A 24857-nucleotide genomic window follows, 5' to 3' on the forward strand; every position below is an offset into this window, starting at 1 on the left:
CACTTCCTGAAAAGGTTCCACCTCCCCTCATCAAGAGAAGCCAGGAGAAGACCAACTTCCGGTTAAAAAAAAAAAAAAGCCTCAATTACTCATCCACCCCACAAATACCAACTGAGGACCTACTCCATGCCAAGAACTGTGAGTTCAAATAAAAAGAACACACACCAGGCCTCTGCCCTTCCGGAGTGATTGCCTTTTTCCCCCTTGAAGGAAAGGAACGTTCAGGAGAATAAAGGAACTCATCCCTGGTTCCCCGGCTAATGAGGGGCTGAGTCAGGATCCGAACTCTGGCCTTTCTGGCCCCCAAACCCACCCCATCCTCCTGCACAAGGGCTTTGCAAGGCAGGTCCCAGAACCCTCAAGCCCAGGAACCATCCCCTCTGCAGTAGCTCAGTCCCTGGACACGGCGGAGGCGCGGCAGGCAGTGAGGGTCAGGGTCCTGCAGGAGGGGATGGGGAGCGGCCAGAGGCAGGGTCTTTCAGCTGCGCAGGGCCTGGCCCGGAAAGAGAGGGGAAGGCCTTCAGTGCGAACCCTTCTAGGGCCCTGGGGGCTTTCTCAAAGTGGAGGTTTGAACACTTTTCCCTTAGAGGTTACCGAGGGGAAATGGGCTAACGGTCACGAAGGTTATCTGCCCGGCAACCGAGGAGCGGCTGCAAGGGATGAAATACTGGAGTCGGAGGTGATGGGATGTGATCGGGGGGCTCTGGCGCAGCACGTGTGAGGTTCACACCGGCTCCGCACCAACCTCCCTGCAAGACCTTGGGGCCCACGCATCCCCTGACCCGCTTTTCACCGTCGGCCAGCCCAAGTTTCCCCACAGATGGGTGAGGCCAGGGGACCCCCATATTCCGAAGCGGCGCCGGCAGGAGGCCAGACGACCAGAGGCCCCTCTGTCGAGAAGACGAGTCCCGAGAGACCCACATGCTCAGGGGACGGGCTCGGAACAGGGAGCGGAGGGCTCTGAGGCGACCTGCGGCCTGTACTCCCCGCTCGGGTCTGTTTCCCCTTGGGCTGGGGAGGGAGCGGACCACGTGCCCGGCGCTTCCCGCAGAGGACTCACCCGGAGTGCCCCACGACCAGACGGCGCGGGAGAGCGGCGGAGACAAAGCCAACAGTGCGGGAAGATACCGGTGTCCGCGGATGGAACCCGGATACGTGCAGATGGCGTGGGATCCACGACGAAACGTGGACAAAGGGGCAAGAACCGCCTCCACGCGCACGGCGACGGCGGAAATGCAGCTGAAACGGGGCTTGTGGCCTAGAGCGGCGTTGCCCGGAGTGGATCCCGCGCAAGCGGTTTTGTAGCGCCCTCTTGTGGAGCGGAGTCCAAGTTCTGCGTCTGCATGACTGGGTAATTTCCAGAAGCAGACTGGAATTTTGGCAGTAACGTTCCCTCATCTGCTCTGCTTTTCTTTGGGTTCTGTTTGTTGTCACTGATTTGTCATTAATCTGTAGGAATGGTTACTCTTCTACCTGTTGTTGTTTAATTGCTAAATCGTGTCCAACTCTTGAAACCCTTTGGACTGGTAGTCCGCCAGGCTCCTCTGTCCCTAGGATTATCTGGGCTGGAATCCTGGACTGGGTTGCCATTTCCTCCTCCAGGGGATCTTCCCGACCCGGGGACTGAACCTGCCTGCTTGGCAGGCAGATTCTTTACCAGGGAGCCTAAGACAGGAACTGTTATTAGCAAGAGCTTGTGTTGACTGTGTTGAGCTTGGACAATAGCGGTCTTAATCTGATTTACCATTGTATTCAGAGTACCTAGTTTCGAGGCTGGCTCAGTTGAACAAATGAATGAATTCTGACTGTGGATTCATTAGGACTTCGCCAGACTTAAATAGTGTTCTGATGACCTGCAACTGGAACGTGAGGATGACAAGGAGATAAGCCTAGCGTGTACCAGACCACCTAACCTGCCTCTTGAGAAATCTGTATGCAGGTCAGGAAGCAACAGTTAGAACCGGACATGGAACAACAGACTGGTTCCAAATAGGAAAAGGAGTACATCAAGGCTGCATATTGTCACCCTGCTTATTTAACTTATATACAGAGTACATCATGAGAAACACTGGACTGGAGGAAACACAAGCTGGAATCAAGATTGCCGGGAAAAATATCAATAACCTCAGATATGCAGATGACACCACCCTTATGGCAGAAAGAGAAGAGGAGCTAAAAAGCCTCTTGATGAAAGTGAAAGAGGAGAGTGAAAAAGTTGGCTTAAAGCTCAACATTCAGAAAACGAAGATCATGGCACCTGGTCCCATCACTTCATGGGAAATAGATGGGGAAACAGTAGAAACAGTGTCAGACTTTATTTTGGGGGGCTCCAAAATCACTGCAGATGGTGACTGCAGCCATGAAATTAAAAGACACTTACTCCTTGGAAGAAAAGTTATGACCAACCTAGACAGTATATTCAAAAGCAGAGACATTACTTTGCCGACTAAGGTCCATCTAGTCAAGGCGATAGTTTTTCCTGTGGTCATGTGTGGATGTGAGAGTTGGACTGTGAAGAAGGCTGAGCGCCGAAGAATTGATGCGTTTGAACTGTGGTGTTGGAGAAGACTCTTGAGAGTCCCTTGGACTGCAAGGAGATCCAACCAGTCCATTCTGAAGATCAACCCTGGGATTTCTTTGGAAGGAATGATGCTAAAGCTGAAGCTCCAGTATTTGGCCACCTCATGCGAAGAGTTGACTCATTGGAAAAGACTCTGATGCTGGGAGGGATTGGGGGCAGGAGGAGAAGGGGACGACCAAGGATGAGATGGCTGAATGGCATCACGGACTCGATGGACGTGAGTCTGAGTGAACTCCGGGAGTTGGTGATGGACAGGGAGGCCTGGCGTGCTTGGATTCATGGACTCGCAAAGAGTCGGACACGACTGAGCGACTGAACTGAACTGAGCCTTGAAGCTGCTTTTGATCAAGAAGGACTTAATCATGTTTGCATTGACTGATACAACAAAGAGGGAGATGGCTGGGGGTGGTGTCTGAGGGTGACAGCACTCCATCTTCTGTAGCTGGGAGGAGCTGGTGCAGTTCTAAGACTGTGAGACCCTAGGGGGTCTCCTGAGGAGGAGGGGCCGGGGGATGCTGTGGCTGGTAGGACACTAGACTAACGAGCTGGGTGTGCACACAGTGCTGGTGCCCTCCTGTCTCCTGCTCTTGCCCTCACTCTCCGTGTGGCTATGACCTAACTTTGTCCAGCCTTAGTTTTCCTTTCTGGAAAATGGGCAGAGTCAGAGCTCCCCTCCTCATAATGTTGCTGTGAGGATTGAATGAAACAGTGCACATCAAGGACATAGCACAGAGCAGATGGCCAAGCATGGTAGTTGCTCTACGTAAGTATTTTTATTTTAAGTCCAGAGTTTCTGTCACTGTGAGGACACCATGGATTATTTAGAACACGATGGGATTATTTATGAGACCTAGAGAGTGCTCCGTATTTGAAGGGTCTACAGGCAGCGCTATCCAGTAGAAATACAATGCTGGCTGAATGTGTAATTTTAAATTTCCCAGGAGCCACATTAAAAAGGTTAAGCAACTATACTCCAATAAAACTTAATAAAAAAGAAAATAAAAGTAAGATTATAAAAGGTGGGGGCTTCTCTCATAGCTCAGTTGGTAAAGAATCTGACTACAGTGCAGGAAACCTGGGTTCAGTTCCTGGATCAGGAGGATCCCCTGGAGAAGGAAATGGCAACCCACTCCAGTATCCTTGCCTGGAGAATCCCATGGACAGAGGAGCCTGGCAGGCTACAGTCCATGGGGTTGCAAGAGTCAGACACGACTTAGTGATTAAACCAGCACCAAGGTAAAAAAAAAAAAAAATGTGTCTAATGCACAAACAACAAGGTCCTACTGTATAGCACAGGGAACTATATTCAATGTCCTGTGATAAACCATCATGGAAAAGAGTATAAAAAAGAATACAGCGCACTTCACTGGTGGCCCGGTGGTTAAGAATCCGCTTGCCAACGCAGAGGACACAGGTTTGATTCCTGGTCCAGGAAGATTCCACATGTGGCGGGGCACGTGTGCCACAACCACTGAGCTCATGTACTGCAACTCTTGAAGCCCACGTGCTCCAAAAGTCATGCTTCACAAGAAGAGAAGTCGCCACAATGAGAAGCCGGCGCACCACAACTAGAGACTAGCCCCTGCTCTCCAAAACTGGAGAAAGCCCGAGTAAATAAATCCATAAAAATTTAAAAAGAATATATATAGAGAGAGAGTCACTTTGCTGTACACCAAAAACTAACACAACATTGTAAATCAACTATACTTCAATAAAAAGAAATAAAAAATTTAAAAGTACCTAAAAGGCAAAATTAATTTTAATACTATATTTTAGTTAATACAAGATAATCAAAATATTATTTCTATGTGTAACCAATATTTTTAAATTATTAATAAGATATTTACTATTTCTTTTCCTTTGCGCATAGTCTTTGGAATCAGTGTATGTTTTATGCTGACAGCACATTGCAGCTGGGACTGGAGATATCCTCAGCGCTCTGTGGCCACATGGGCCTGGTGGCTGCTGTGTCCAACAGCCCAGGTCTCAGGCCGTCTGGCTTTGATCAGCCCTCTGGAGCCAGAGGAGAGGAACAGCAAGTGGGGGACTGACAGCAAGTCCCTTCCGCAGGCCCCAGCCACGAGCCTGGGACCTCCTGAGAGGGGCTGGGTCTCCTGTGCCACTCAGACGAGGAGCCTTGTAGTTCTAAGCTGCAGAGTAAAGGAAAGCTGCTTTCAGAAGCCTGGGAAAGGTCAGAGCCATGATTCCAGCCTAGGTAATCTGCATCTTTGTGCCCGTGATGCCAGGGAGGGAATCTGGGAGGGTTCATTTCTGCATCCCCAGTCTCTAGAGGAGGCTGACCATCTGAAAGGCGCGGTTGATGCTTGTTGTTAGTGTAACAAAATATTAAAATAGGTATTTCAGCCGAGGTACCAAGGAGGCACCAAAATACAGGAAAGAGTAGCTGAACAACAGCAAATCATGGTTGTAATTTTTGAAGGTTCCACCTGATAAAATGGCAGCTACCTTCCAAAGAGTGTATTGGGTTAGATGTAGAATTTAGGAAGAAATAACTGGAAAATGGTTGCTTGTGACTCAATCCTCTCTTCCAATCCGAGGGTATTAACAGTATAGTGGGGCTTCCCTGGTGGTCCAGTGGTTAAGAATCTGCCTTGCAATGCAGGGGCGACCAGTTCGATCCCTGGTCCGGGAAGATCCCACGTGCTGCCGAGCCACTAAGCCCGTGTGCCAGAACTACTGATCCTGCGCACAGCAACTACTGAAGCCACATGCCCTAGAGCCGTCTTCTGCAACAAGAGAAACCACCACAAGGAGAGGCCCACGCACCTCAGCTAGAGAGTAGCCCCTGCTCTCTGCAACGAGAGAAAGCCTGTGCAAAGCAATGAAGGCCCAGCACAGCCATAAATAAATATATATATGTATATATATATTTTAAAGTACAGTGTTAGGCATGAAAAAGAGGGAATCATGGGCTCTGTGTGTTAAAATAGTCCCTCCTCCTTTGCCCCTAAGAGGAAGAGTAGGAGGATGTTCCTTTTTCTCTGGTGATCCTCATACCGGGAGCTCCAGCAGGAACACCTTGGAGCTTGATTAATGTCACCTAGCGTTGGAAACCCCAGGTGACCCGTGCCCAACCCCTTCCTCAGTATATTGTCTCCTTTAGCAGGTGTAGAATCTGGGCTAGGACTGGCTACCTGCTGCCCAAGAGGTTCTACTTTAGACAGAGCCTGCTAGAAGAGGGCCTGTTCACACCACATGGGGTTCAGTCAAAGGGCACCAGGAGGAGGCTCGCTGAAGAACCCTTGAAATAGGGGCCGAAGGAGAATGCACAGCCTTAATTTCAGGTCCAGCCTGGGGAGAAATGTTCCCCCATCTCACTCTTCATTTCACCTGATCCTGGAGGTACTGGGAGTTGGGGGGTAGGAGGACTGAGCAGAAACTGGTGACTAGAAACACATCTGGGCAAGTAAAGGGAGAAGGTTCCCATTCCCTCCTAGCAGACAGCAGCCCACCCTATGCTTGGTCCCAGACGGTGGAGAGCAGAGAAGTCTTAACTATCAACAGTCACTGAAAGCATGATGAATATATGAGATGAACATTTAAATTAATGGAATAGAAATCATGTTTGCTATTTTTAGTAACACAAGACTTATTACCTAAGAAGGATCAGAGAAGTTATGAGGACTGCCTCATATTTTTCTAAGGATAGGGAAAAGATATTTCCATTTAGAAAGTTCAAAGAGAGAGGCAAAATATGTATATATAATATATATGTTTTATGATGACATACGAAAAGTCTCACTTTCAGAATACTAATCGCATTTATAAAGGATAGGGCTGTGACTGGGAGGCCAACATTCTGCCATCTTGGAGTTTGTGACCTCACAGTGGCTGAGAGATTCCTGCTGCCTGGACCTGGGGTGGGGTCGCAGAGGGGTGGGGCTTGGAGATGAGGTCTCAGCTGACTAAACAGATTGTCCCAAGGAAGTGATGCCCAGGGTCTAGGCCGGAAGTCAGCAGCTGGCCTGGTGAGCCCTGCAGGAGCTCCAAGTTCCATCCCCACACTAAGAATGAACAACATACTGGCAATTTTTATTTTTCTGTTCCTCTTCCTCCTCCTCACCTTATTGATGCTCTGTTACTACATCTTTCAGGAGGAATAGGCTTGGACTGAGGCCCAGTGGTAGCCTTGGCCAGTCTAGCCGCCCAGGGCCTCTGCTGTCCTGTGGCCCAGGTCTGGGCCTGTTTGGGGGTCTCCAGCAGCCCCAAACCCTCACTGGATGCTCGGACAGAGATGAGACAGAGGGTCTCTCCACCAGGGTCAGTTCCCACCGAGGTCTCCACACCCCCACTTCCCTGGGTCCCCCTAGCTGGGTTCTCTGACTTCCAAACCTCCCTGTGACTAGTCTTGCTTCTGGTTCATTTTTGTCCTGGGCTGAAGGCCACTGATGCTGGAGGGGGAGTCAGTGTGAGCTCACTGAGGGTTTATATAGCTCAGGCCTCTGCCATGGGGACAGACAGGAGAAGAGGTGGCTTTCTCCCTTCAGAAACTGGCAGGCTGGGCCCTGGGGGACTAGAGCCCAAGAGAAAGCCTGGTAACTTTGCCTGGTGACATCAGACTTTCCTTCATTCGGCGGTGGACAATCCTTGAATCAACCCTCTTGACTAATGACTCTGGATGGTCTTAGCTATTTAACTTGAGTTTCCCTGAGCAGCAGTTTTGGGCCTCCTTTGCTAACTAAATAACTGAGATGTTTGTGGCTAATTAACTTAAACTTTCCTGACTTGAGAATCATTATCTATCTTGCCTGAATACCTGAGCATTCCAGGATAACAATATTTGACTTTGGCTCATTCTCTCTCACCATGCTAGTTGACGATATGAATTCTGTACTCTTAAAATATTTATTTATTTGTGCCTTTGTTTATTTGGCTGTGCTGAGTCTTAGTTGCAGCATACAGGACCTTCTGTCTTTGCTGTGCCATGTGAACTCTTGTTGTGGTGTTTGTGGGGGATCTAGTTTCCTCACCAGGGATGGAACCTGGGCCCCCTGCGTTGGGAGCGCAGAATCTTAGCCTCTGAACCGCAAAGGAAGTCCCCAATTCTTTACTTTTATGATCTTGGGTCATCCTGGCCAAGGGCAGCAGACATCCCTGACTATTTTTCTGGAGCTTCTAGGATAAAAATAGAAGAATTCTTCCATGATTTCACCATTGTGTATGATATTGACTGACAGTTTCCCTGGTGGCTCTGAGGTAAAGAATCTGCCTACCAATGCAGGAGACGAAAGAGATGCGAGTTCCATCCCTGGGTCAGGAAAATCCTCTGGAGGAGGGTATGGCTACCCACTCCAGTATTCTTGCCTGGAGAATCCCACGGACAGAGGAGTCTAGCGAGTTACAGTCCACTGGGTTAGAGTCAGATATGACTGAAGTGACTGAGCACAATGTTTTATGATGTATATTCTATTTTTAGAATTCTAAGAATTTTTATGCCGTCTATGGGGTCACACAGAGTCAGACACGACTGAAGCGACTTAGCAGCAGCAGCATGAATGAATATTAATTTTTAATCAAATTATGATAACCATGGTAATAGCTAAAATGTATTACTAGTTTACTATTTAAGGTAAGATATCAACTACTGAAAAAAGCACTTATGGTATTCACATATTTCAATGCATTATTTTACCTATTTTAATTTTTTAAAAATGTTTATATATTTATCTGGCTGCGCCGAGTCTCAGTTGCGGCACACAGGATCCTCATTGCGTCATGTGGGATCTTTCTTTGTGGGGCACTGACTCCAGCTGTGGCTTGATGGCTTAGTTGCTCCAAGGCATGTGGGATCTTAGTTCCCCGACCAGGAATCGAACCTGTGTCCCCTGCCTTGTAAAGCAGATTCTTAACCTCTGGACCACCAGGGAAGTCTCCTAAATTTTTGAATTGTAAAATAACCATAACATAAAACTTACCATCTTAGCCATTTTTAAATATTCAGCTCAGTAGTGTCCAGTACATTCACATCGTTGTGCAGTCAATCCCCAGAACTCTTCTCATCTTTCAAACTGAAACTTACAGCCATCCAATAGTAACTCCACTTTCCCCAGTCCCTGGCAACCACCATTCTACTTTCTGATTCTGAATTGGACTAGTCAAGGAAACTTGCATAAGTAGAATCATTCAGTTATTGTTCTTTAGTTGCTAAGTCATGGCCAACTCTTTGGGACCCCATGGTCTATAGCCCACCAGGTTCCTCTGTCCATGGGATTTCCGAGGCAAGAACACTGGAGTGGGTTGCCATTTCCTTCTGCAGGGGATCTTCCCGGACCAGGTATCAAACCCACATCTCTTGTGTCTCCACCATTGGCAGATGGATTCTTTACCAATGAGCCACTAGGGAAGCCTGGAATCATTCAGTATTTGTCCTTTTATAACTGGTTTATTTCACTTGGCATGATATCATTAAGGTTCATGTATGTTGTAGCATTTGTTAGAATTTCCTTCCTTTTGAGGGCTGAATAATATTCCATTATGTGATAGACCACATCATATTTATCCATTCATCCACCAATGGACATTTGAGTGGCTTCTTTCTGGCTATAGTGCATATATGGCCATGCACGTGGGGGGACAAATATCCCTTAAAGACCCTGCTTTCAGTTGTTTTGAGGATATATCCATAAGTGAAATCATTGGATCCTACAGCAATTCCATTTTTAATATTTTGAGCAACCACCACACTATTTGCCCCAGCAGCTGCACCAGAGAGTTCCCTGGTAGCCTAGTGATTAGGATTCAGCGCTTTCACTGCTGTGGTCTGAGTTTGATCCCTGGTCAAGGAACTAAGAATCTGCAAGCTGCATGGTGCAGCCAAAAAAATTTTTTTTTCACACAGCAGCTGCTCCATTTTGCATATTCGATCTACTTTAGAGTCAAGAAACTGAGATTCAGAAAGATTAAGTAGCTTGCTAATACAGGTAAGATGTGGAAGAGAAAGAAAATTTTTATGTGTATTGAATTTATTCCCCAGGGCTGCCATAAGAAAGTGCCACAAACTGGGTGGCTTAAGACAGAAATGTGTTCTCTCACTATTCTGGAGGTTAGAAGTCCACAATCAATGTGACGGCAGGGCCATGTTCCCTCTGATACTCTGGGCAAGATTCTTCCTTGCCTCTCCCTAGCTTCTGGTGGTGCCCATCAACCTTGGGAGTCACACAGCATTCTCCTGGAGTACCTTTCTCCTTACTTGTAAGGACACCAGTCATATTGGATTAATGGTCCTCCCTCTTGCAACGTGACCTCATTTTAACTTAATTACCTCTGTAAAGACTGTTTCCACAGCAGGTCACATCCCCAGGTACCAGGTGTTAAACGACTTCAACATAACACCTTTTGAGGGGTCATAACTCAGTCTATCATATCTTGTCTTCTTCCCGATTCTGTGATATCTACCACACTTTTGATGTCACTGGGATAAATTACTAGACTTCCCAATAGAAACCCATGCTTGCATTTGTGGGACAGAGCTAATTGGATATTGGTGGATTATTAGACCATAAGCTTGGAATGAGGCAGACACAAAGGGTTTCTTTCATTCATCCCTATACCTCCCAGTCATTCAGTGAAAGAAGTGAAAGTGAAGTTACTCAGTTGTGTCCGACTCTTTGTGACTCCATGGACTGTAGCCTACCAGGCTCCTCTGTCCATGGGATTTTCCAGGCAAGAGAACTGGAGTGGGGTGCCATTTCCTTCTCCAGGGTATCTTCCCAACCTAGGGATCGAACCTGGGTCTCCTGCATTGCAGGCAGACACTTTATTGTCTGAGCCACCAGGGAAGTCCCAGTCATTATACAAGTAGAAAAACAAAAATCAGCATTTGAAAAGGGGCATGGCTTTTCCAGTGCCTTTATGGGAAAAAATCATTAACTTAACAGTTGTTTGGGGAATTGTTTAGGTGGTAGTTTTCACTGTTCCTTTTTAAATTTCCTGCCAGTCAGGCTGTGATTGTCATCTGCTGGCCACACCCACTAGCACAGTGCCCGCAGAGTGGAAGCACTTACTCACTGTGTATTGAATGAATGAATAGAAGGTTCACTGGCAGAGCAGTGCCCTTGCCCTCTTTTTGCTGCTACTGTTCTGTTTTGATGACCAGTAGCAAGTGGCTGGTGGCTTCTCCTCCCCGTAGAGCCTCCTTAAGCCCACTGTGTCCACTCCTGAAAGAGCCTTGTTCCAGGCAGACCTAGTCATCAGCCTACTCCTGTTCTGGATAGGTCCCCAACACATCCCCGGCAGCAGTAGACTCCCTTGAAACATCCACCCCTTCAGGAGCTTCCAGAGCATGCACTGCAATTTTGTTTTGTTTTTAAGGTCTGCAGACACATCACGGACTGACAAAAAAGGCCAAGCCACTGAGCATGGACTGTTATCTGAATGCCCCAAGCAAAGCTTGTCACAATACTTTGATTTTGAGACTTCAACATGCTGCCCTGTTTGCTGCAGTCTCCAGTTAGGCAGGCCAGTGTCGTAGATGAGAAAGTCATGTGAGATAAGCACACACAGTGCATCAGGCAACTGCCAACCTCCCATGCTCCATGCCACTGGTGGAATACCTTAATAATTGGCCATTTATGGGCTTTTAGCCAGGAGTGTTGGAGACAGAAACCTAACTTATGCTAACAACGAATTACATTATTGGGAAGCCTACATAATTGAACAAGAGGAAGGGCAGAGGTGGAACCGAGCTTCCAAGGTGACAAACACCAGGGACTGAAATGCTACCAGGACACTCTGTCCTGTATGTCCCCCTCTCTCTGTGTGTGGACTTCCGACTTTACATTTACTCCATTTCTTACATGTGAGGTAGCAAGGGGACACAGGCTGGGTGTGCCCTGAAGTGCACATCCACCCACCTTCCACTGAAGGGAGGCAGGATTGCCACATACGGTGGTGCAGGCTGTGCACTGCCCAACTCATGGACATGCCATTCATATTATAGTCTCTTGCTGAGAAGCAGAGATGTTAGGGATGCTTGGTTAAACACAGAAAACACTTGATATTTTCCTAGCACATCCTTCTCTGGCCCTGCAGAGTCACCCTATTTTCTACCACCCTGAAGGAGGGGGGAATTCAAAAAATCTCCATTCTAATCCTTAAATGGTGGGCCCTTCTAATGAAGACTCTTGGGAATATCTTTTTTTGCCCCTCCCATGCTGCACAGCATGTGGGATCTTAGCTCCCCAACCAGGGATTGAACCTTGGTCCCCGCATTAGGAAACTTGGAGTCTTAACCACTGGACCACCAGAGTAGTCCCTGGAAATATCTTTAAAGAGCAACACTTGGGGGGAATTTTCCCACAAGCTTCATGAGGACAAGCGGAAGATATTAATAACTAAACCTGTGACAGTGTAACCCATGAAGGTCCACTAGAATAAGAGAAAGGTTTGCAAGAAGTAGAGGGACTTCTGAGAAATGCAATCCTTAACTCCACAATCTTGAAACTCTCAATTCTCAGTTACTTTCTAGGCCAAAGGACAGGCACTTCCACCTTTTTGTAGCTGGGGGAAGAGTCATGCATCTGGGAGGTGTCTCATCTCATCGGTGGGTTGGGAGGTACTGACCATGCAGAGATGCCTAGGTGTTGAGCGTGCAAACATCTCAGGGTCTCTGTGGCTTGCCTTGCTTGGCATGCTTGGCCAAGACCCTGCTCCTTCCTGGGTGAGCTCACTGGGCGGGCAGGCCATACCCAGGGATACAGTGGGTGGAGGGTGGGGAACAGTGAAAGGAAGAGGAGTCGAAAGGCAGTTGAATCTGAGCTGGGTCCTTTGCTTTCCTGTTATCACTGACCAAGCCTGGTTCTATCTGAGATTTACCAATATATTTTTAGGATGTTTATATTTCTAAATAAATTAACCTATAATTTATTTTTTATTTTATTAACCTTTTCTAATTTGGGAATTATGTGAACTTAGAACTGTTTTCTCTTTTTCTCTTATCCAGGAGGCTGTATAATATCGTAAAGCTTTGTAGAACTTACTTATTAAGGCACTTGGTTATGATGTTTTCTTTGTGGGAAGACTTAACTATGGATTCAATTGCTTACAGTGTTATGAAATTATTTGGGTTTTCTATTTTTCCCTTAAGACAATTCTGTTAAATATTTTCCAGAAAAGTGCTCATTTTACCTAAGTTTTAAATTTTATGAGCAAAAAGTCAAATAGATTGTTCTCTCATTTTTTTACTTTCTGCTCTGACTGTACCAACTTCCTCATTGCTAAAATTGTTTGGCTCTGTTGCTCTACATATGATTATGCTCATTTTCTGCTATTTTAGTTTCTACTCTTGTTGTTTTATTGACTTTCACTTTGCTTAGATCCTTTCAATTGTCCTTTTTCTCGTTTTTAAGCCCTCAGGAGCCAGGAGCTGACTAAGACACATGGAATTTTTCTTACACTTCGGAATCTAGTGAGCCCCTCTCTCATTGCAACAATGAAAATTTCTGTTTCTTCTCTTGCATCAGAATTTAAAGATCATGCAATGAGATGCCCCATGCAGTTTCTAACTTCTTCACATCCCAGCACATGCATCCACTCCCCCATCCTTGCCCCGACATCAGCTTCTTAGTCTTTCTCTTCCTCCCTTTTCTGAACATCTTCCCATTTCCCTTTTCTGTTTGAGTCCTTCAGAACCCCAATAAGTCACACCTCCACAGTGCAGCCATCTTAATTTGGAAATTGGTTGAAGTATGATTCTACTCATAGCCCCACAACTAGCCTCCAAGCTCTTTAGGATCCACACTCTCACACTCGAGATACAAAATTAAAGAAGAAAGCATAGTTTCCCCAGCTTCAGCCCCACACACAACACTTTGTCAGAAGGCAGGACACCATAATTGACGTTCCCAGCAAGACTGAATTCAATAGGAAGAGTGAATGCAACAGAAAATCAGAGAGAAGGAATAGACAGCTCAAAACTACAGACGTCCTAACCATTTAATAGTCGGATGGATGGTTGGGGAGATGAAAGAATGCTTGAATACTTGGCGGGTAGGTTTCAACTCCGATCCACTAGGGGGCGCGAAGAGACTGCTTGCGCGGGGTCCATCCGGGGATTCGCCGCTCTAGGCCCCAGCCCGTCTCTCAACTGCAGTTCCGCCAGCACCCAACAGAGGGAGGGCGGGTTCTGTCTCCGAGTCGCCGGGACCGTCCAGCATCTTCTCACGTCGTCCAGTTTGACCTGCAGCCGACATTCCTGGCGCCCCGGGTGAGTCACTGCAGGACCAAGCTGCCCCAGAACCCCCAGACCGGAACCCCCCTAAGGCCGGTTCTCCGTACGCCCCTGCGCCCGACAGGAGAGGAAACTGAGGCCCTTGGGGTCGGGGAGTGCAGGTCAGCTCCAAGCCCAGGCCCACTCTTGGTTCTGAGCCGGTTCCCTGCGCTGCATGTGGACCTCTCTGCACTCGTGTTCTTGACAAAGGGCCCTCGGGTCACCGCACTACCGGCCGGCGCCGTTTTGGAGCGTCGGGTCCCGGGCCTCACTCGCCCGGTGGGGAGACTTGAGCCCACCGACGGCGAGAAGCGGGTCCCGGGATGCGTAGGCCCGAGGTATCGCAGGGAGGTTCGTGCGGAGCCGGTGTGAACCGCACCCGCGCTGTGGCGCCAGAGGCCCCTGATCACATCCCATCACGTCCGACTCCAACGTTTCATCCCCTGAAGCCGCTTGTCTGTTGCCGGACAAATATCTTCGTGACCTTCGTGATCTCGGTAACCTCTAAGGGAAAAGTGTTCAAACCTCCACTTTAACTGAGGGCTCCCCCAGGGCCCTAGAGAAGAGCAGAGTCTGGCTTCCTGGGCCCCTGCTTCGAACTGAAGGCCTTCCCCTCTCTTTCCGGGCCAGGCCCTGCGCAGCTGAAGACCCTGCCTCGGGCGGCGCCCCCTCCCCTCCTGCAGGACCCTGACCCGCACTGCCTGCCGCGCCCCCGCCGTGTCCAGGGACGGAGGTGTCCCCTGGAGCAGTGGTGGAGCTGTGGCCTTCCTGCCCTATTGCAGAGGGGGTGGTTCCTGGGCTTGAGGGTTCTGGGACCTGCCTTGCAAAGCCCTTGTGCAGGAGGATGGGGTGGGTTTGGGGGCCAGAAAGGCCAGAGTTCGGATCCTGACTCAGCCCCTCATTAGCATTAGCCGGGGAACCTGGGGTGAGTTCCTTTATTCTCCTGAGCGTTCCTTTTCTTCAAGTGGGAAAATGGCAATCACTCCGGAAGGGCAGAGGCCTGGTCTGTGTTCTTTTTATTTGAACTCACAGTTCTTGGCATGTAGTGGGTCCTCAGTTGGTATTTGTGGGGTGGATGAGTAATTGAGGCTTTTTTCTTTTTTTTTTTTAACCAGAAGTTAGTCTTCCCCCGGCTTCTTTTGATGGGGGGCGGTGGAACCTTTTCAGGAAGTGAGGCTAGTGCCTGGGGTCCTGGGCCTGGCTGGGTGGCTTTCCCCTGCCTGGGTGGAGAGCCAGCTGCTAACCCGGGCTGCTCTGCCTGATTCCCCATCTGCCCTTCTCTGCCCCTGCATTCGAAAGTGATCGTGGGCTGCCTGTGCCTTGGTCATTGATAGTGCAGGGAAAGGAACTGCTGAAAGCATTTTCCCCGTGTTTGGAGGGTTCACTCCTGTCCCTTCTGAACTCTGGAGCTGTCACACACCTCCTCCCTTCTACCGCCTTTTTAGATCTGCCTCCGGGCACCTGGTGTGCAGCTTACTAAGTGCTGCCTATGCCAGGCTCAGTGCTAGTTGCTGAGAAGCTTTTAACTCATTGTTGACCAGGGGATTTTTGCAGGAAACTAATGTCTGGTGCCAGTGATTTGTTATGAAAGTGATATTGATACATCCGTGGTCAAAAATGTCTGGGTGAAAAAAGATGCATTAATAATAAGTCTCTGGTCAATAATGTGTTTAAAAAAAAAAAAGGAAGATAAAGCATGGGCTGTTTCTTAGAAGCTGGGGCTGGTTGTGGAGCCACTGGGTAATTTTCACCAAGAGCTTCCCTCCAGAAAGCCAGGTCTACCTCCCCTCTTCCCCCTTTCCAGGTCCTTAGTCCAGCTTGTGGTCTGGAGAGTGGCTTGACACAAGGTGAGGATACTAATCATACTTCATGGGAATCATGAGTTTTTTTGTCTTTTCTGCCTCTCTCTGCTTTTATCTCAAGGTCAGTATCTGAGTGTCATCTGCTCAGTGCCTGGCAGGTGTCTGGTGCTCAGCAGCTGTGGAACAGTTGCCCAGCAGGAGAGGACAGCACAGACTCATCCCAGTGAGGTGGCGTGGCCCATCACGTCATGGAGAATCAGAGAAAGACTGCTTTTGGCCAGCCAGCCCAGGGAGAGGTGGAGGTATTTCCTGTGTTTTCTTTTCTTGGAGTTTTTCTCCGTGTTGACCACTATTTATCCATTGGAGGTTCCTTGGTGTGAGACCGAGCCTAGTCTACTAAGGGAGAGTTTCCCCATGACCTGTGGTTATGGTGGCAGGAACTAGAACAGTAATGCCCTTGGACAGGCTTAAATAACAAGAATCACAGTAGTAATGCAATTAGGAGCCCCTGGTGGCTCAGACAGTAAAGAGTCTGCCCGCAGTGCGGGAGACCTGGGTTCGATCCCTGTGTTGGGAAGATTCTCTGGAGAAGGAAATGGCAACCCACTCCAGTATTCCTGGAGAATCCCATGGCCATGGGATTGCAAAGAGTCGGACACGACTGAGTGACTTCACTTTTAATGCAATTGGACAAGGCTTAAACAGACACCAGGCCTCACCTCTGCAGGAGGCCGGAGGTGCCTTTACCTCCTCACACACACCCCCAACCCCCTAATGGTGGGTCCTCAGTCATCTGAGTTTGCACAAAAGATGATCTGAAAAGCCGTCTCTGTCTCAGACGCAGATGAGCTGTTGTCCTGTGTGGAGTAGTCGACTTCCGTCCTGGGAATAAAAGGTGTGGCTCGTGGGTTGGGAACACAGCCCACGTTTGTGAAGCAGCCAGCTTCTCTGAGAACCCAGGTACTCTGGGTTCCAGGACGTGGTGACCAGGTGGCATCCAGGCTGCTCATCCAGGGCTTCTTGACCGTCTCAGAGGAAGCAGCATGGTGCACAGGGGTCCCTGCGAGGTGTCCCATCCTGTCAGGAGACAGCTGGCCCAGGTGAGTCCTGTTCCCTGGAGATCTGGGGCTTTGCCTCCCGCAAGGTGCATGATGTCCCCGCGTGGTCTGGGAATAGATAGAAGAGAGACAAGGGTGACTTGGTCCTCGCACTCAGCTTCACCCTCTCTGGGGTCTCTGAGGACCCACCTGGTTCCTCTTTGTGTGCTTGGTCTTGAGAGCCCTTGGGGAGCCCTACACGTTGGCAGCAGAGTGTGTGGAGCAGGGAAAGGATTCTGACATGTCCACCGGTACTCGTGTGTCAGTCACTTCTCTGCCTCCTCCTGACCCTGGGACCTTCTCCTGTTTCTGGTTTCACCCTCCAGAAAGCAGGACTGCAGTGAGGCTGTTTGTCTCCGGCTCATGTCATTGCTGTCTGTTACAACCTAGGAACTCCGTCACTTTTCTTTCAGAGGTGTCCTCCCTTTGGCTGTCCCTTCTGGGCCACGTGGATGGCTTTTTAGCAGGACTAGAAGCAGATACTGGGTCCTCATGCCCAATTGGGCTGACTGCTCCGAGCCTCTGCCACTGGCCTCCTTTTTCAGTAAGCCCTCTGTCCTTTTCAGCCGCTGCGCTTGGAAGTGATGCTGGGCTGCCTGTGGCCTGCTTATTGGTAGTGCAGACAGAGGACACACAGTAGGGCTGCCTCGCATCCTCGCTCCCTAGTTTTGGGAGATTTCTACACTTCTGTGTCTCTCTGCCCACCCCTTGGGCCTCCAGGGTCTGTTGGGGTGTGTCCGTGCCATCGCTGGGGCGTTTCCTTCTGGCTCCTGCTCTCGGGAAACAGTTTCCTTTTGTGTGTTGCTTCAGTTCCCCTTGATGCCCAGTTGCTGTCAGCTGGCCATGCACGTTCCCATAAATCTGGCGACGGCATCCTTTTCTGCCTGTCCCTGATCAATTATACATCAATCAGCATTGGCACCCTGCCACAGAGCATCCACTGTCTCCTTCAGAGTTAACTACTGTTTTTTGTCTGAAGAAATAGCATGTCTTTTCAGGAAGTAACAACAGCCGACACTTGGGGGATGTTTACTGTCTGCTAACTCTAGTGCTAAGCCCTTTCCTGGTGCCTTTGCCCTCCTGTGAGCAGGGGCAAGTCGAGCGCTCACCCTTGGCTTCTGGTCTGTTGCAGACGAGTCCACTGTGTGCAGAGGCGTCATGGAAGCTGTCGTGTCAAGAGCATTCTAGACTGCACTGTCCTTGAGGTAAGATCTCTGGTCCGTTCTCTAGAGTATTGGGTCCTCCCACATGGTGGTCATGTGTGTGTTCCCAGAGGCTTTGGATGAAGATGTAGGGGAGCTGAGAGGTGGGATGAAGGCCGCATCCACGAGTTCCCAGGTCCACTCACCAGCCCAGCCCCGGGCAGCCTGGGTCACATCTGGAGCGTCACTGTCTTCAGTGGCTTCTGCAGGGATGGCACCTCTCGAGTCCCATTAGGGCACTGAGAGTTATGCGGTATCTGCCTTCCTCCCCGGAGTGTGGGCAGAAGCATGTGAACCTGGGCGCCAGAGATTCCGCCCCTGGGCTTGAGTCTCCTTTGACTGCCGTCTCAGTCAGCATCCTATTCAGAACCTTGTTTCTGTCATTTGAAAAACCACAGCTATGTTGGAGGTGACTTTGTGGTACCCAAGACCACGTGAGTCCTGTAACCTCCAGTTGTAGTATTTTCCCAATGTTTCGCCCACTGTTGGCCTTCTCTTCCCAGAGTGCTCTCTGCCCTGTATGCACCTGCATTCAAAAGAGACCACGGGCTGTCCGTGCTCTGGTCGTTGACAATGCAGGGAGAAAAGTTGTGGAAAGCAATTTCCCGAGTTTGGAGGGTCTGCACCTGTCCCTTTCAAATGCTGGCGCTTTCCCACACCCCTGCTTCTCTCCAGCCTGGGCTTCCCCCTCAGGTGCTGGGGGCTCCTTTGTGATGGGCAGTGACGTCTCAGCATAGCCTCCTGTTACCAGAGCCAGGCCATGTCCATGTCAGGCTTCGAGACGTTAGCAGGTGTAAGGAGCCAGGCTGCATTACGCGTAATGAACACACGCGATGTTGGGTGGTGTGTGGGGACTGCTGTAAGATTGTCAAGGGGAGCGGCTGTTTGGAGGTGGTGGTGGACCAGCCTTGGAAGGACTGGGACGTGATAGACCACAGGAGGGACTTCGGGGGGAGGGGAGGAACGTGAGGATGATCTGAGGCTGGGGTGAGTGTGCGCACCTGAAGTCAGGTGTGCAGGCAGGTAATGAAAGTGTGGGGGGAGGGCTGCTGGGCCGTGGCAGTCCCCCTCTGACATACAGTGGGGGTGGACCAAGTGGGAGGAGCTCCTGAGAGCAGGCTCTCCAGCCATCTCTTTGCCAGTTCCTACATTTGCTCTGTTGCCCTCAGAAGGTGCATTTTTTAAAAGACAGTGTTCTTTTTGATTCTTTTCTGGGAGCTTTGAGATTTCCTTTTTCTGCTGAGGTTGGTGTGAAAAAAGCCACAGCGCATCCCTGACTATTTGGGGGCATTCTCACAGATGTTGGCTTGAAGAAAGGCAAGGTAACATTGGAGAGCAAACCCTTGTCGTGACCTCCTGCCCTGTGACCTCCCCATCACGCTGGGGGTGCTGCCTTGGAGGACACCTCAGGGATGGGAGCACTGGCCTCTCAGGATGGTGTCCTGGGTTCCAGCTCCCCTGGAGGAGCCTCCTCATGGTGAGTTACTGCCAAGGGGCTAAGTCGGCCTCTGTTTCTGAGACAGATGTTCCAAGCTGCCAGCCTCATCTGACTTCCTCTTTTAGGCTGTTTTGGGTCTGATGACAGGCGAGCAGACTGAAGAGGGGTGTTGCTGCGTGACCACCGCCAGACCTCCTTCTCCTGTTGCCTCAGCACAATATGGAAGGACTTGGCCCCATGTGACCAGGTCAGGGGCCTGGCTAAGGCCTGAGACTCTGGGACCTCGGGATTCACAGCTGGAGACCTTCAGCTGGCTCTGCCCCTTCCCAGCAGGTGCCACAGGGCACAGCGGACCCAGAAGACTGGTTTCCTTCCATCTGGACCAGGTCCTCCAGTGGCCTCCATGTCCCCCTCTCTGTTTCTGGTGTAACTTTTAGAACCAGGAGTTCCTGTTGGAGGCGTCTCTGCTGGGCATCTTGTCCTCTCACCCACTTCAATAAATCTTGAAACTGCCCTGCCGCTTGTTTCTTTTGTTTCCTTTAATCCCTGCCTCCGTGTGCACAGCTGGGTGGAGAGACCGTGGGTCACGGGCAGGTCTTCCAGTTTTCACTCACTGAGACTTTCTACTTCACACACTCCTGAGGCCTGACCTGAGGATGGGATGTAGAATTGCAAATTGCCATGGGTTTAAACCATCCCAAGTGCTCTGGGGGCTCAGGTTTTGGAGAGAAGAGAGCTGTTAGAATTGTTGGCTTTGGAAGTGAGGATGAGGGTTGGGCTGGACGTAGAGTCAGGCACTGAAGTCCTCCAGGAGGGCAGGAGAGCCCTGGGCTCTGGGGTGGAAGTACATGGGGTGAATTTAGGGAGAGGGTTTTGAGCAGAGAAGGCAATGGCACCCCACTTCAGTACTCTTGCCTAGAAAACCTGGAAGGCTGCAGTCCATGGGGTCGCTGAGGGTCGGACACGACTGAGCGACTTTACTTTCACTTTTCACTTTCATGCATTGGAGAAGGAAATGGCAACCCACTCCAATGTTCTTGCCTGGAGAATCCCAGGGATGGGGGAGCCTGGTGGGCTGCCATCTATGGGGTCGCAGTCAGACACAACTGAAGCAACTTAGCAGTAGCAGCAGCAGAAGAGGGATATAGTAGGAATAGCTGCCCTCGGGAGGACTCTGGGGGTGTGGTGGGCAAAGGCCAGGTGTTGGGCTTATATAAGAGTTCATGGTTCGTCAAAAATCTAAAGTGTATTGTAACTTCCCTGGCGGTCCAGTGGTTAAGACCATGCTTCCACTGCAGGGGGCACAGGTTCGATCCCTGGTCAGGGAGCTAGGATCCCATGTGCCACACAGCGTAGCCAAAAAAAAAAGGGGGGGGCATGTTTTTGACCATTCAACTTGTTCACTTTCAAATTATAAATGATGCTCACCCCAACCCAGCCTCTTAGGTCTGCCCTCCCCTGCCTTCTGCCCCCCTTGCCCACCTGACCCTCAGCCCCAGGAGAGGTCTCCCACTGTCCAGGGAAGACACCTGGGGCCGCCTCATGGCCCATGGTCTGTATCTACCCTCATCTCACACATCACACTCCAGAAGCACCACAGGCCCAGCCGTGCTACCACATAATGTTCCTGACCATGCTGCCACTTTCCCAGCCTGTGTACACGCCTGGAAACCCCCTTTCATTTCAGATGCTTGCCTGACTCAGCTTGTGTCACTTCCTGCAGGAAGCCATCAATGGCTAAACCACCACCCAGCCTGGATTCCCTGCCCTTCCTTTCATTCACATCAAGTGTCAGTTTTGTGCACAGTGGGCTTCTCAGGTTCGATCCCTGGGTCAGGAAGATCCCCTGGAGAAGGAAATGGCTTTCATTCACGTAAAGGGTCAATTTCGGGCAGGCCTAATTCTAGGAATTGGTAAATGGAAGAAGGCAGAAGAGCAAAAACCCCTGACTTTTTGGTGTTTCCATTTTAGATAAGAGACCATAAAGTGTTGAAATGTCTAGTGTGCTAGGAAAAGGACTGTCGCATCGTCGTGAAGTCGCTCAGTCGTGTCCGACTCTTTGCAACCCCATGGACTGTAGCCTATCAGGCTCCTCCCTCCATGGGATTCTCCAGGCAAGAGTACTGGAGTGGGTTGCCATTTCCTTCTCCAGGGAATCTTCCCAATCCAGGGATTTAACCCGGGTCTCCTGCATTCCAGGCAGACGCTTTACAAATTGAGCAGAGAGCTAAGACAGGAAGCCTGAGGGCAAGTAGGGGGTGTGGCCTTCTGAATCTGGAGATGGGGAAGGCCTCCCGTAGGAGATGTGATTTGAGCAGAGTGAGGAGCTTTCACCTCTGGGTGTTCATGGCAACCTGTGCACCAGCTGTCAGAGCATGGACTGGAGCTGGGAGGCATCTTTCCTCTGGGATTCAGGCCCAGGGAACTGCAGGACTAAGGCTAATTAGCAACGTCTGCCATGTGCTGAGGGGTGGCGGCCGAATCAAATTGGGGTTAGCTAGTCAGACCAGGCTGTGTGCATCTTGAGGGCAGGTTCTCCACTGTCAGCTCTGTGGCCCCTTCGTCCAACCCCCCATCCTCAGCTCAGTAGACTTGGTGCTGTCACCCAAGGACAGGCCTAGCCTATGACCTGGTCAGGGAACTAAGATCCCATGTGCCATGCAGTGTAGCAAAAAAAAAAAAAAGGACACGTTTTTGACCATTCACTTGTTCACTTTCAAATTATAAATGATGCTCACCCCAACCCAGCCTCTTAGGTCTGCCCTAGGTTGAGGACCAAGAGCAGTGCTAACCAAACCAGGCATGTCTTCCTTTTGAGCTGTGTGTCATGCGTGCATGCTCACTCTTTTGCAACCCTGTGGACTGTAGCCCACCAGGCTCCTCTGTCCGTGGGATTTTTCTAGGCAAGAATACTGGAGTAGGCAGCCGTTTCTTACTCCAGGGGATCTTCCCAACCCAGAGAGTGAACCTGCGTCTCTTGTGTCTCCTGCACTGATGGGTGGATTCTTCACCACCGCACCGCCTGAGTGTGTCAAGAGCCTGAGTAATTGCTTGCAGGAACAAAAACAGGAAGAGATGGAGGATTTAAGTCCCTTTAACAGCAGAGTCTAAGACTTCCCTGGTGGTCTAGTGGTTTAAGAACCCACCTTGCAGTGCATGGGACTTGGGTTCAATCTCTGAGCTGGGAAGATTCACATGCTGTAGAGCAACTAGGCCCACGTGCCCCAACTACTGAGCCCATGTGCCCCGGAGCCCATGCCCTGCAACAAGAGAAACCACTGCCATGAAGAGCCCTTGAACCGCGAAGTAGAGAAAGTATGCATGCAGCAATGAAGACCCAGCGCAGCCAAGAATAAAATGGAGCCTAGAGGTGCAGAGAGCTGAGCTCCTGTTGTAGACAAGAGAGCCATTTCTGGAATTCTTACAGGGACAGGATGAGATTCCAATTTCCAAGCCACATTCATGCTCCACAAGGCCTGGCTCTGGAGTCAGAGCAGCACTCAGACTTGATACGAGGCCTGGGGTTCAGCTTTCCCTTGAATTTTAACAAGGTGTGGTTGGTCATGTGACCAAAATTGCCATCTTCCTTTTCTTTCTAAGAGTCCTTACATTCACCATCACTGTGCCACTAAATGAGTCTCTGCTGATAACAGCCTATAGTGTGTTACAAGCTGACACAGGTGAGGAACTCAATGTATATTTAATGAAGGATGAAGCCAGTGGTAGCCTGGACCAAGGGTACAAGGAATAGTTCACCAAGGCCCCTCTGTTTCTGTGACTACAACTGCCATGTCACCAGGATACCTAATTCCACCTACATTAGGAAGAAACCTAAGGAAATCATTAACAGCCTGTTGAATTTTTTTTTTTTTTTTTTTTTTTGGCTGTGCCCTGCACCATTCGAGATCTTAGTTCCGTGACCAGGGATCAAACCTGTGATCCCTGCAGTGGAAGCACAGTCTTAACCACTGGATCACCAGGGAAGTCCCAAGAGCCTGTTGAACTCTGATGTTGTCCCTTAATTGTCGTGGGGCCTAGAGCACATTATTTTGCCTTCTTGAATCTCAGTTTCTGGCTCTGTAGTTTGACCATTATAAGGACCTACGACAAATAGTAACGATGAAATAAGACGATGCGTGCTAAAGGCATAACACAGTACCTACCAAACACTGAGTGCTCTGTACACATCAGCTGTTTTTGATGAGTATGTCTAGCTTGCTGATAGTTAAAAATGAATAACAAATATAAAATGTCATTATGATAGACTCATCTGTTGATGTGACACCATGAATACTTACTTCTGTGCAGATCTGCAGGCATCCCAGTGGGGCTGGTGTTAATCATCCCTACCATGGAATGAACTTTTATTAAATTCCATGTGCTGTACTAAGTGAGCCTGTGTATATAATTACTTCACTTAATCTTCACAACCACCCAGTGAGGTAGACTTAATTATCCTCCATTTTATAAATGAGGAAACCAAAGCTCAGAGAAATGAAGGGACCTGTCTCCCTTCCAATGAGCAGCCCAGCTGGTTTCCATCTCCTAGTGTATGAAGTAGTGAAAAATGTTGCAGGCTTATTTCATAAATAGCACAAGCATACGAGGTTGTCAGATGCTTGTTTGTACTGGAAAACAGGAAATTAGGATATTTTACTATTCCCTCCATCTGTTTCAAATTATTGCCTATTATCCAGTCTTCCTAAAATATTCCACATTCAAACCACCAGTCTTGAGGACTGAACTTGTGAACCTGACACATACAGAGACGATGGGCATGTTTCAGCCAAGGCCAAAATACTGTGTGCATCTCATTATGGTTGTGTCCGAAGCAGGACTCATCCTAGGTCTTCCAAGCTTGAGGAAACCTTTGCAGGGTATGATTGAAGTGCCCCAAGAACCAGGATTAGGGTCACGAAGAGCCACGAGGGCCTTCCCTGGTGATCCAGTGGTTAAGAACCTACCTTCCAATACAGGAGAAGCAGGCTCTATCCCTGGTCGAGGGACTAAGATCCCACATACCTCAGAGCAACTACGCTCTGACTGCTGCAACCACTGAGGCTCCGCATTCTGGATGACTGGAGTCCCTGCACCACCATGCAAGACCCCACATGATGCAATTAAAAGCCTGTGTGCTGCAACTGAGACCCGGTGCCACCAAATAAAGAAACAATTAAAAAAAATACGACTAAAGTAAAGGTTATTTTAAAAAAAATAAAGAAGAGCCATGATCCTACTAGCAGGAAGCAGAGACATTACTTTGCCAACAAAGGTCTGTCTAGTCAAAGCTATGGTTTTTCCAGTGGTCATGTATGGATGTGAAACGATACAGAATTGATGCTTTTGAACTGTGGTGTTGGAGAAGACTCTGGAGAGTCCCTTGGACTGCAAGGAGCTCTAACCAGTCCATCCTAAAGGAAATCAATCCTGAATATTCTTCACAGGAAGGACTGATGCTGAAGCTGAAACTCCAATACTTTGACCACCTGATACAAAGAACTGACTCAATT

At 49.4% G+C, this 24857-nt stretch overlaps 2 protein-coding genes and 2 non-coding genes across 4 annotated transcripts in view; 3 read left to right on the plus strand and 1 right to left on the minus strand.

Moving 5' to 3' along the window:
- Positions 1-1237, minus strand: part of LOC105616742 (endogenous retrovirus group K member 5 Gag polyprotein) — a 23754-nt gene extending 22517 nt beyond the window's left edge. Inside the window, exon 1 of the mRNA XM_060397799.1 lies at positions 1061-1237. The gene's annotated coding sequence lies outside the window, so the exon portion shown is untranslated. The remainder of the gene's footprint in view (positions 1-1060) is intronic.
- Positions 922-19860, plus strand: LOC105606886 (uncharacterized). Its single transcript, XM_042230036.1, has 5 exons — positions 922-1296; positions 13614-13805; positions 15737-15912; positions 17840-17912; positions 19473-19860. The coding sequence occupies exons 1-5, from the start codon at positions 922-924 to the stop codon at positions 19782-19784; spliced, it is 1128 nt and encodes a 375-aa protein (XP_042085970.1). The 3' UTR covers positions 19785-19860.
- On the plus strand, positions 15093-15227 carry LOC114117715 (small nucleolar RNA SNORA71). Its single transcript, XR_003591370.1, has one exon. It is a non-coding gene; the product is annotated as a small nucleolar RNA SNORA71 (small nucleolar RNA).
- On the plus strand, positions 18434-18567 carry LOC114117716 (small nucleolar RNA SNORA71). The gene has a single exon (XR_003591371.1). It is a non-coding gene; the product is annotated as a small nucleolar RNA SNORA71 (small nucleolar RNA).
- Positions 19861-24857: the final 4997 nt, after the last annotated feature.

This window comes from Ovis aries, chromosome 13 (assembly GCF_016772045.2).
Source record: "Ovis aries strain OAR_USU_Benz2616 breed Rambouillet chromosome 13, ARS-UI_Ramb_v3.0, whole genome shotgun sequence".
NCBI lineage: Eukaryota > Metazoa > Chordata > Mammalia > Artiodactyla > Bovidae > Ovis > Ovis aries.